Here is a 12,715-nt window from a genome sequence, read left to right as displayed (position 1 = left end):
CTACACTAAGGCTGAACTCCAGGCTGAACATTCTAGTGCTTCTTTGGAAATGCAGAAGGAAACACCACCATTTGTATAGCATGTGAAGTTTACAAAAAGCTTTTCCAGAACATTTTCATTTCAATGTCCTGCTCTGAAAAAATCCTTCTGATGGAGGCCTCTGCATCTGCAGACGGCTCCACTGAATATATTCAATGTAATCAAATCTCTCCCGTGGGTCTCCAGCCCATGAACAGTCAGGAAAGGAGACCCTCACCTTCAGATCTCTGTTTTTCCCCCAAATCTCTTTTCAGTTGCCCTTGGGTGAGTTTTTTTTTAATATAATAATAAAAACAAACAGTAATTCTGTGCTTACTCTGTCCCAAGCACTGTGGGAAATATTTTAGGTAGATTAATCCACTATGTGTGAATTAATCTTCACTACAGTCTTTGAGGCAGAAGCAGGGGATTGAGTAATTTGCCTGAGATCACAGAGCCGATAAGCAATTGAATGAGAATCTGAATCTTGGCATTGTGACTCCATAACCACTATCCTAGTAAGCTACCTGAAGGCTGTCTGTTAGAACTTATCAGCTTAATTAGAGAGTGACAACCAGATCTACAACTCCTAAACTCAACTCCTAAACTCTCCACCTAGAATCCTAGTCGTAGCCAACAGCTATTGAACCTTCCCTCTGTCCGGACACAGAGCTAAACACTGGGTGGACATCACTTCATTCATCCTCAGGGCAATTTAGGCAGGAGCTCTGGTTATCATTCCCATTTCACAGATGAAGAAACAGAGGCACCGAGCAGTGATCATCCTTCACCTCACGCCAACCATGTGCTAAGCCCCATTCTCGGAGCCAGTAGGGCCACAGATAGGATAATAGCTCCATCTGTCTGATTTCAGAACCCTTGCTCTTAATGTCTATGTTTTGCTGCCTGCGAGCGAGAGGGGTACAGATGACAAATACGACGTCCCCACACCACAGCAAGAGAAGAGCAGGAGTCCACCGAGAGCCTTTGTATCCAGGCTCAGCAGGTGCGAGGTTTACTGTCCACTCCCCTGGATAATTTACTCTCCTGACGCCTAGATATTTTGTCTCTTGACATGACTGGCCCATCTTTTCCCTGTCACTGCCTTTCCATTATCCATTGATTCCTTTACAAACAAGCAAACCTTCGCACAGGATGGCCCTGGCAGGGTGTAGATGGGTTTGAGGGACCCACTTCAGGTGAGCTGTTTCCCTTCAAGTTCCTCTGTAACTTCACCCTCCCTCTGGCCTCCTGGGTCCACCAAATGCCACGGCAGGAGACGGCAAACGAGGGAGCGTCTGAATTTTCGGGGGCGGGCGGCTTGTTAAAATACAGACTGCCGGGCCTCACCCCACAGTTTCTGATTCAGTAGGTTTGGGTGGGGCTCCAGGATTTGAGTTCTAACACCTGCCCAGGTGATGCGGAGGCTGCTGGTCTGGAGACCACTCTTTGAGAACCACTGGCCTGAGGAGACCTGAAAAGGTGACGGGCGTATCCAGAGATGAAGAGGAGGGGCAGCTGTGTCTCCTGGGGACAGAGGAGGTGTCTGCATGGCTGGAAGGATGCTGAGAACTGCTTCCCTCCCAAGCGGAGGGAGGACAAAGGAAAAGCCGTGCCCACTGCTCCTGCTGCCCCAGGGCCAGGACACCCTCTGCGTGCAGAAGCCAGGTGGCTCCCCTCCCTCCCGAGCATTCCAGGGCTCCTGCTCTCGCCAGGCCCCAGAAGCTTCCCTTTGGAAACAGAAGCATTCCTTTGGCGAGGGCTTCACTCCTCGCCCATCAGGGAGTGTCGACTCTCCTCTTTAAAAACAGATTCCATTCTCTAATCACTAGATGGGCACAAGCAGTGCAAAGGGCCACTCCAGCCCTTTATGCCAACAAAGCCTAGCCTGACTTTGGCCCCGAAAAGCAAAGTATCTCTGCATCTAAAAGCTGCTGCTTCTGCAGTGTGAGCCGGGACTCTTCCAGCTCCCGTGTGGCCCACAGTGGGAAGTGTCCTGAGGCCTCTTACTGGGCATACTGGGAATGATGTTGGAAATGTAGGACCATATGGGATGGCCAGGGTATCAAACATCGGCACGTTCTCAGTCCTCTCCTGAGTGATGGCTCCGCCATCCCCTGGCCCTCAGTGGCAAGAATTTAGCTTCTCAGGCAGCCTCATCTCTCCAGAGTTTCTCTCAAAGCCTCTAAAGTTTGAGTTTCCTTGCACTAAGATTAAAAAGGCCTCTTGGAACTGCTACCCTCTGATTATCTGTATGCTGTGAAATCACCTTCACATAAGCAGATGCTGCACGGCGCTAGTCATCCACTGCCCTGTGTGTGTATGTATGAGAGAGACAGAGAGATCGAGATCAGTCTTTACACTCCCCTTTATCTCATTAGAATCCTGGATTTCCAGGAATTGAAGGCCAAGAGGTCATCTAGCCTGTTCCCAGCAGACATCACCAAGGTCACCAAAGATACATGGCTTCACTGACAGAAACTTATCAGCTACCAAAACCATCCCCAAGAGATGCTGCAACCACTTTCACTAAACTCTTGGGAGTATTTTCTTCTCCTCTAACTTGAGGAAGGTATTTGAAACATCCTAGCCCAGACAGAGAAAGACAGACTCCCCTCCCAAATACTCAAACAAAGCTCTTTCATCATTTCAATGACCCCGTCCACTAGAATCAGCACCATCCAGGCTGACAGCATCAGGTACCCTCCACCCATCAGCTCACCACGGAGCTAGAGGAAAAGAGCCACAGACCTGGAAACCCAGCCAAGGCCTTATTACTACCCAGCAAGTGGAAAGATTCTGTTCACTTGCCTGTTACATGAGGGGTTGAACCAGATAGACCCTGAAGCCCCTTGTAATGGAAGGTCATCAAACCACCAATAGGTACCAAAGCCTGTGATACGTGCTTTGTCTACTTTACGGTATTTAAAAGTCACGAGATTCTTATGGGAGAAGTACAATCATGCCCATTTCACAGATGAGGGTATTGAGGCAACGATCATGCCCAGAGTCCCCCAACAAGAAAAAGAATTGGGTCCGGATTCTCCGCCATTCTTATCCACCTCTCAAGTCCCCACTTTCTCTACCGTAACACCACACACCCTTATATGTACAGCTGTGTATTTCTGAGGGGGTCTTGGTTTTCACTGTGACTGCTATTGGAAATCAGAGACTTCATCTAGTTTGCACAAAATTCTGGTGATGGCTGAATATGTTCCAGTGTGTGTTTGGTTGTCGTTGATGACGGTGTTTGTGTTGATGCTGCTTCTCCTCTCAAGCCCCCACTCCCCGTGCCCCTGAGCTCCTGGAGGGGATCAGTCACCCCAGAGCAGCCCTGCCCTCACCTGGAAAGGGCTCCTTGAGGAAGTGGCCATTGATGGTCTGGTTGGCTGTGCCCAGGGGGTTCTTGGCGATGAGGGTATAGTTGCCGTTGTTGTAGTGGGTGGGCTTGTTGAAGAGCAGGCATCCCTCGGAGACCTCGCCCTCCTGGTAGTACTCCACGTGGATGATCTTGGACTCACGCAGCGGCTGCCCGTTGTGCAGCCAGTGCAGTGTGGGCGGCGGGTTGCCGCGCACCACGAACTCGATGCAATGTTCCAGGCGCAGCTCAGGCTCCTCCAGGCTCACCACGCGCGGGGGGTCTGCCGGGGAAAGGCCAGCTGACGCCCAGAACACAGAGCCTCCGGGGTCCCAGAGCAGCCTTCCAGGAGCTGGCGTGGGCAACCCAATTCTTCCCTACCCCGCTCTAAAAAGACCTGAGGGAATCAGAGGTTTCCCCCCCAACACCACCCTCAAAGAGGGGAAGAGATGTCTGTCTTCGCTCAAGCTTCCTGGATCCACTACAGCTGGAGGGTTCCCTCTCATGACCTTTTAGGGGTTTAGCAAAAGGCAGACTTGGGCCAACTTAGGAGTAAAGTCAGAGCTGAGTTGGAGGCACATCATCTTCTGAGGGACAGGGACACCCTTTCTGGGGTTACTAGTCAAGGACTGTCTTGATTTGCTCAGTCCTGCCCCACAGGAGTCTTTCTGCCCCTCCTGGTGGACCAGGCCCATTGCAGCAGCTCTGCCCGGCCCCAGCCTCCTGTGCTGAGATCCCCAGGGTCCCAGCCGCCCCCAACAAGGGCATCCGCTCACAGTGGACAGTGAGGGCGACGCTGGCATTGCTCATGCCCACCACGTTCTCTGCAATGCACGTCAGGGTGAAGCCGTTGTCCTCACTCGTCACATTTACCAGCGTCAGGTTGATGGCGTGTACATTGGTCCAGTTCAGATTTGTCTAAAAACCCAATAAAAAAACAATAATCATGTGTATAAAATAAGCTGCAGGGATGTATTGTACAACATGGAGAATAGAGCTAATATTTTATAATAACTAAAAAAATGTTTAAGACTGTACATTTTAAGTTATGTATACTTTACCACAATAAAAATTTAGGAAAAGATAAAAGAAAAAAGAAAAATTAGATGATGGTACAATAAAAAGACAACAATCAAACAGTTTCTACAAGGGTGGCTCCCCCACCTAACCCCCAAACACCTTTAGGAATCAAAAGGAAAGCTGGGCAGTAGGTGAAGGAGGCCTTGCTGGTGAAGGCACATTGACCAAGGGCCAAGCTCTCTACAGTCAAGAGCTCAGGTAACACTCACACTTATCCCATGAGATGAATGGTAGCATTATACCCATTTCACAGATGAGGAAAGTAAGGTACAGAGATGTTTATAGCATGTTCAAGATTAAGTTGGCTAGAAAATGTTGCAGCTGGGTGGAACCCAAGTCTACGTGCTTCTTCCTATAGAAATAGGACCACAAACTTCCCCTCTTCTTCTTCCTTATTCTCATGTCTCTTGCTTCTATTCATGATTTTAGCTCATTAAGACTAACAGGTGATAGGGCCCAAGCCTCGGACGCCTACCTGGTGGGTGTTGATGGACTGCAGTCCGGTGACTATCCAGTCCACGTCGGGCAGCGGCGATCCAGAGCCATTGCAAGTGATGACAGCATTGTCACCCTCCCGTACGGTCAGGTTGGCATGGCTCACGCTGATCTCAGGCAGGTCTGGGAGGGAGGACAGTGTGGGTGAAAAAATAGGCAAATACTTGCTACCAAAACTTTGTCCATGGGGGCAATGGTGGCACTGCTTGCTTTGTCCAATAATGACTCCACAAAACCTGCCTGACCTCTCAGAAGTCCCCCAAGTCCCAGAAGCTTCACACCACCTCCCAAGCAGATGGTAGAACTCAAGATGTAAGCCCATGAAGTTGGACATGGTGGTTGGGGAGCAGGGATTGGTGAGGAGGACAGTTGCTGAAGGAATGCAGCTCTAACAATGACATCAAATGACATCTTCCACTTTGGGCACTGGTTCTCAAAACTTTGGTCCGCTTCAGAATCCCATGGGGATCTTGCTAGAAATTCAGATTTCCAAACTCATCCCCAGATATTCTGATCTCATAAGTCTGTGGATGGACCCAGACATCTGCTTCTCTAAAAGTGCCTTAGATGCTCCTGATACAGGAGATCCAGAGACCACACCTGGACATAACACTCCTTCAGGTTTGCTTAACAGGGAACTGACAGAGAGAAAGGACTCTGGTCCAATGACAAAGAGCACACTTAACCCCTTTCTGCATCCCTGGAACCAACCTTCCCACGGCAGGCTCATGAAGGGACAAGAATGAGCAAGGAGGTAAGAGGGGAGCTGGATCTGCACCCAGTGCAGAGTTCAAGGCTGGGAGGGCAGTGGGGAAGGAAGGCGCTGGCTTTTCCAGCTGATGAGCAGCACCGCCCCTGGTGTCTGAGGGAGGCCCGCGTGGAGCCAGCTGGGACCGGGCGGCTCACTCACCGCACTGGCTGATGTTCATGCGGAAAAGTGGGAGCTGGGAGCCGTCGGCACTGATGCAGTAGAGGTTCTGGCTGTTCAGCTTGGCCTCCCCCTGCTCCTGCCACAGCTGCATCCAGCGGATGTCACAGCTGCAGTTGAAGAAGTTCTGCTCCAACCTCCTGTGGGCAAGAAGCGAGGGAAGGGAACCCCTGAACCGAAGGTGGCCCAGCTCCCTCCCAGGGCTGTCACGCCATGCATGGGCCCCCACCTGCTCCTCAGGGACTAAGGAGAGAAGGGTTTAGCAAGGTCTCCAAAGAAGTAAAAAATACTTATAGAAGTCCATGAATTTATTTAGTTTTTAAACAAATAAACTCATTCCAAAAAAATCCACTCCACTGAACTTACCTGGCAAAGAGACCTTTAAAATACATTGTCTTGGGAAGCTCCTGTTCTCAAAACCCTCCAGTGGCCTCCCAACTCTTTGAAAGTCAAAGTCAAAGGCCTACAGGATCTATACCACCCTCTGTCACCTCTCTGACTTCATCGCCTGCCTCACCCTCTCCTCCTCTTCTTCAGCCACTCTGACCTTGCTGTGTGTCAAGTTTACCAGGATGACCTGCATGCTCCTGCCTCAGGGCCTTTGCACTTGTTGTCCTTTCTGCCTACAGAGTTTGGACTCAGAACATATCTGCTAGATCAACTCCCTCCCTTCATTAAGGAATCATATAGCCTTCTCTGACTACTTCTATAGGAAAGCTACCACCAACCCCTGCCCTCACACTGCCCAGTCCCTTGCCCAACTATTTTCTTCTTTCTAGTATTTGTCACTGCCCAGCATCACTTTAACTATTTATTTGCTCGCTTGGAAGTTTGGGGCTAGCAGATGCAAATTAGTATATACAGAATGGATAAAAAAAAAAAAAATCTAAAAATTAAAAAATAAATATTTATTTGCTTGCTTGTTTATTATGTCTCCCCAAATAAAAACTAAGTTCCATCAAAGTCAGAGACATTGCCTATTAGGTTCATTGCTATATCTCCAGTACCTATAACTGAGCCTGGCACATAAATACCTGTTGAATGAATAAAAGGAGGGAGGGAGGAAGGAAGGGCGGAAGGAAGGAAGGAAGGAAGGAAGGGAGGGAGGGAAGAAGGAAGAATGGAGCTATTCTCCCTGGGGAGAAGGTGGTTTGCTGTTTTCAATATCTGCTCAAAGCCCATCTTGGGACCAGCTTTATTCCTTCATAAATTCAACAAAATCCTTAATAAGCACCTCATCCATGTCTGGCTGTGGGCTGAGTGCTGCTGAAACAGAAATGAATAATTAGTCCCTGTTTTCCAGGAGCACTCAGCTTGGTAAAGAAAACTGTCTGATGGAGGAAGAGTCAAGTTCAAGGCCTTCCTTCTCCATTCATTTTCCTTGTGACTTAGAGGGAGTCACCTCCCCTCTAGAGGGAGTTATCTCCTTAGGGGGACAATTGAAGGGCATAAGCTGATGTAAAACTCTTAAAGTCAAGGGCACCTGATAAATCTGAATGCCAGGATCACTCAGGGGAACATGATTCTCTTTCTGGACCAGTAAGGGGATGACTCTATTGGTGCCCAGAGGGAGGGCCACTTGGGTAACTGCACTAAGACCCAGGATATTTTTGACAACTGGCAAATTCCAAAGTAGTGAAGCACGCATCAGCATTAACCAGCTTTCAGAAAAAAGTGAGGCCCTTGGAGGGGAGGAATCAGTGCTTTCTAGCCAACAGGACAGCACAGGTAGAATGTGCAAACACGCCTGTATGATATCCTCTTAGTCTAAAAGTGCCCATGACTTTGCTCTGCACACCACACTCTTTCAGCAAAGGAGACAAGAACTAACCTTCACCAAGCATCTGCCTCTCACAGCTGCACTCAGAGTCAGCCAGTCTCTCATCGTCATGCACAAGAGGGACCCCCTCCTGCGTTTGGAGGAGTCAAGTCACGTGCTCAAGGTCCCTCGGCTGGTATGTGACAAAGCAGGGCTTCACAGCTTAGCCTGTTGGACTCCAAAATTCATGCACTTTCCCCGCCGTCTATCACGTGCAAGGCATAGCTAGATGGGAGATTCTAGGAGGAGTAAGCAGGATCCCTGAACTTTGGAAGCTCGTGGAGGGAAAGACATGGGGAAGAGTTAGAGGGAGGAGGTACGCTGGACTGTGAAAACAGGAAAGAAAGCTTGTGCTACAGCAGGAGCACCGGGAAATAAAGCTGGAAGGGCAAGTGGAAGCCAGATGTTGGAGGACATTCACTGCCGCATCAGGAAGCTTGAAATGCATCCAGGAGGCAGTGGGAACCACCGAGGCCCTTGTAGTTGGAGAATGAAGTGAACAAAACTGTAAGAAGAGTAATCCAGCAATGCTGAACAGGATCAACCAGAGAGGAGGAGAGCCGGAGACTGGGACCCCGGTTAGGATGTCTGATAAACACAGGGTCACCGTGTACAGTGCTGAAGTCCGTGCATGTCTCAATGCACCCAGCCAAAGGGATGAATGGGGGATGAAATCCAGCCTGCATACCCTTGACCAGACCTGGTACCTGGCATGGGGCTCTATCCACCCAGAAAAGGCATCTTTTCTCATTCACATATAGGTACCATATAGGCTGGCAGGCTCCAGGTCAATGTTCTCAAACTTTTTGGTCTCAGCACTCCTTTTCACTCTTAAAGATGACTGAGGGTCTCAAAGAACTTTTAGGTGGATTATACCTATCACGATTTACCATATTAGAAATTTAAACTGAGAAAATTTTAAAACACAAGAATGCATTAGCACAAACTCCATCAGGCATCAGAGGAATGATCTTAACATATGTCACGTGGCCTCTGGAAAACTCCACTGCACATGGGAATGAAAAAGGCAAGTAACGTCTCAGAGTTATTATGAAAACAGATTTAACCTCTTGGTCTCCCTGTAAGGGTCTTGGGGATCCCCATGGGACCCTGGACCACCGTGAGAGAACGGCTGCCTAGTTACTAAGAGCCTGGAGTAGAGAGGTAAAAATTGGGGAGAGGGAAGGGGAAGATGGAGCAAACATCATAAAGGAAGACAAGGTGGTATTTGGTGCTTCCTTGGAGGTAGAAGAAAAGGAAAGAGTAAAAGATGACCCCAAGATTTTAAGCTCCAAGGGACAGGAAGTCAATGAAAGACAGAAGCATCTTTGGTTGAAAACAGAAGAGAAAAACCAGTGGAAAGGAAGAGGGGAAACATGTTAGGAATCAGGTCAGGGCAGGGCTGGGGGTGAGGAGGGGAAGGTAAGGTCCTAGAGCAGGAAAGTGACGGATGAGGTCCAGGACCCTTGGAGGGGTTTGCCCTGGGGTCAAGGCAGATGCTTCTGCAGCTGAGAAATGAGGGAGAGGAGAGAGAAAAGGTAGACAGGAGAAAATGAGAGGGAAGTCATAAAAATAATTGGATAATAATGTTTGCATTGCATTTACTCTGTGCCCAGCACTATGCTGAAGGCCTTACATGCCTCACCCCCTCTGACCCTCACAACAAGGAGGAAGCAGGGGAAGGGAACCTCTGAGGGCTTCCTTAGGAAACACAGGAGGTCAGATTCCCTGCCCGGTGTTTCTGGGGAAAGGGAGTTGTAGCAGTGGCTGGGAGTCACGTGGGAGGGGCTGTGAGGAGAGGCCTGGCAGCCCTGCTGGAAGGATACTAAGGGTCCAGATGCCGGAACACATGCAAACTGAACCAGGTCAGCCTGATTTTTCCCAGTTGCTTACTTGACAAGATGTGGTCATTCATTATTAAGTAGCTGTAAAAATACAAATTACCCACCTGGGTGGAAAATACTAGACAAGTGAGAGTCTTGGCCAGGCTGCTTCAAGCCACATGTGCTTTATTCAGTTCTGCCTCTTGTCTGAGCCCTGCACTACTGCGTATCCCAACATCTCAGGGGTCCCCCAGAAAGGTGGACGGTGCCACAGCGTCCTGAGGCTGGCAGGGGAATCCAGTGAGATATGTGGGGTGCGTCTTAGACCCTGCCAGGCATGGGTATGCTAAAAGCTTGTTTGTTTCCCTCCGTCTTTTTCCTCCAGAAGGCATGCACCATGAGATCTGGTCCTTTCCTCCAACCCAGAGTCTCCTGGAAACTGCAGAAGAACTTTGAGTTCTTCCCCCCATCCCTCTGGACTCTCCTCCTGGACAGCAAGACATACATACGGCAGAAAGCATTTTCAGTCTCAGAACAGATGCCCTGGGCATCTCACTGAGCAAATCCACTCTCGTCTTCATATCCTGACAAGAGGGGTCAAACAGTGAGGTGGACCAGGAGCAAAGAAGGGCAAGTCCTGGGTCTAAGTGATGCTGTCCATTCTCCCATCAAATCAGGCCTGGAGCAGAGGGGCCTTCAGCCAGGGCCTCAGGGACAGACTCAGGGAGCCGAAAGCAAGCCTTCCCCTGCTCCATCAATAATGCAGGCGGCCCCATGAATAATACAGCAGCAGCTGCTTCACGGCAAAGATTACCAACACCCAGCCCTTTCCCCAAGATGGCCCAGGGCCTAATCGTAGGGCCCTTGGGGCTTCCCACAGATTAACTTAGCCCCGTCCGAGTTTGCGCACAAAGACACTTTGCTGAACAGCCAAGGCCAAGACTGAGTGTTTAAAAAACACTGATTCCCTGCTAGTCATCACTCCGGTTTTCTTCCCTCCGCAGCATCAGTGCTGCCAGTGGCAATCCATGGCCAGGTAGCGAAATATGGGGAAGGGACCCAAATCTGTTGTCACAGAAGAAAACATGCCCAAAGGGCACCCTGGAGATGCCAACAGTCCTGTGGTTAAAAAAAATATCCAAACAAAAGATCTGAGTTGAGCCAGTTGTGTCACCTGGGGCAACTATAGTAGATTGAATAGTGTCTCCCCCGCCCCCCAAAATATGTCAAAGTCCTAAGCCCCAGTAGCTGTGAATGTGACCTTATTTGGAAATAGAGCCTTTGCAGATATAATCAAATTAAGGATCATGGATGAGATCATTCTGGATTACGGTGGGCCCTAAATCCAATGACTGGTATCCATATAAGAGAAAAGAGGGAAAGATCAAAGACGAAGAGACAGGGAAGATGGCCACGTGAAGATGGAGGCAGAGACCGGAGTGGTGCTGCCACAAGCCAAGGAACACCAGGAGCCACCAGAAGCTGGAAAAGGCAAGGAAGGGTTCTCCCTGGAGCCTTGGAAGAGTGTATAGTCCTGCTGACACCTTGAATTTGGACTTCGGCATCCAGAAGAGTGAGAGAATCACTTTCTATTGTTTGAAGCCCCCAGATTTGTGGGAATATGTTAAGGCAGCCCTAGGAAATGAATACAGCAAGTATTCATTCAGCCTGAATTCTCCAAGGCTCTGTTTTAACGTCTGTAAAATGGGGGTAATTGTGCTCAGTCTGCCTTCTTCACAGTTACTATGAAGATTAGTGATAATATATGTTAATGTGCTTTGTGAAGTAAAAGGGGCTATAAAGAGGCCCAAAATTATTATTATAATAACAGTATTATTAACATGATTGTTGAGTGATTTTGAGAGCCGTGGCAAGTGGTCAGGGCCAGGACTGGGGGAAGGAAAGTGACAGGATCAGCACAAACCCATCCCCAAAACTGAGTTAATATTTTACCAAGTCGATTAAGTCTGTAAATTATACCAGAGGTAATTATCACTTTGCTTTAAGAAAATGAAATATTCCAATCTATTTTAATCATGTCTGCTCTGTGCGTGCGGGGTATTAAGAGAAGCCTGTTGGAGATACACTAATGGTCCTTAGGGTATTTCTGGAGGGTTTCTGTGCTGTGAGTTTATATCCTTTGGTGCCTCTTGCCTTTGCCTAAATGGTATCATGGGATTCAGAATCCAAGCTTCTTTTCTTTCCAATTCATTCTTTACCTCTAAGTCAATCTCTTTGATTCTTGCTCAGCTTTCTGGACAGACTGTTCCCATCTTCTCGGTAAAGGGAAAACACCATCTTGCCATAACCAGAAGCTTTGGAGAGCACTGTGCAACACCAACTCAAATTTCTCCAAACCCGTGCCATTGAAAGAGTGTCGGCTACTCAGAAGCCAGTCTTGAAAGATGCTTCCGGTTCCATCAGTAAGAGAAAAACACAGCCTGGACAGGTGAGAGGCGGGCCAGGTGCCCGGCCAAGACCACACCCTTCATCTCACAAAAGTAAATGAGAAATGAGTGAAGGAAGTCTCTGGCACACGGCAAGGGCTCTGAGATGTTAACTTGTTTGGATTTTTTCCCCCTTTGATTCCACTGAGGGGAGCCGCCATCTTGAGTGTGGCTTCTGGAAGGGGACACAAGGCATGAGGGCTATGGTGCTGAGTTGGGTAAGGAAAGAGCTGGTCTTTGAAAACAATAGACCTGGATGGTGGCAATGCTCATAATCACAATACTAATTCCCATTTACTTGCCATGTGATGTTGGACCAGTTATTTCACTTGGCCAAGCCTCCAATCCCTCATCTGTCAAACTGGGTTTAAGCATATCTCCTCTGTGGGATTGTTCCAGGGGTGAGACAGGACCTTGTATATATTAGATACTACATATACACCTCTTTTTTCTCCTTCTCTGCTGCTGGAAAAGTTGTAGACACTCAGCCCTTCTGATGGGGAATCCCAACAGCATTAGTTCTTCTACCAAGGATCCGAGGAGGGGCTGCTTGGGGCAGGCAGAGATCCTCAGTGATGGAATAAAACATGCTAAGAAATTGTTGAATGCCCTAGCTTGCTCCTTCTGTTCCTGCAGAAGGTCGCTCGAAGCCTCACACTTCTGCCCTTGTGACCTTCTGGCTGCCACAGCTCACAGAGCCATCTCCCTCTGGCCTCTCTCCTCTAGGGCCAGAATTCTTTCTTCCTG

At 48.8% G+C, this 12,715-nt stretch overlaps 1 protein-coding gene across 3 annotated transcripts in view; it reads right to left on the bottom strand.

The window, feature by feature from the left end:
* Positions 1-12,715, bottom strand: part of NTRK3 (neurotrophic receptor tyrosine kinase 3) — a 369,430-nt gene that overhangs the window by 240,847 nt on the left and 115,868 nt on the right. For all 3 annotated transcript variants that reach the window (XM_036844028.1, XM_036844029.1, XM_036844030.1), the window contains exons 5-8: positions 5,862-6,019; positions 4,932-5,074; positions 4,153-4,294; positions 3,363-3,659 (exon numbers count right to left, since the gene is read on the bottom strand). In XM_036844028.1, the coding sequence (XP_036699923.1) occupies positions 3,363-3,659; positions 4,153-4,294; positions 4,932-5,074; positions 5,862-6,019 (740 nt within the window). The remainder of the gene's footprint in view (positions 1-3,362; positions 3,660-4,152; positions 4,295-4,931; positions 5,075-5,861; positions 6,020-12,715) is intronic.

Source organism: Balaenoptera musculus, chromosome 2 (assembly GCF_009873245.2).
Source record: "Balaenoptera musculus isolate JJ_BM4_2016_0621 chromosome 2, mBalMus1.pri.v3, whole genome shotgun sequence".
NCBI lineage: Eukaryota > Metazoa > Chordata > Mammalia > Artiodactyla > Balaenopteridae > Balaenoptera > Balaenoptera musculus.
This window is presented reverse-complemented; position numbering and strand designations above follow the sequence as displayed.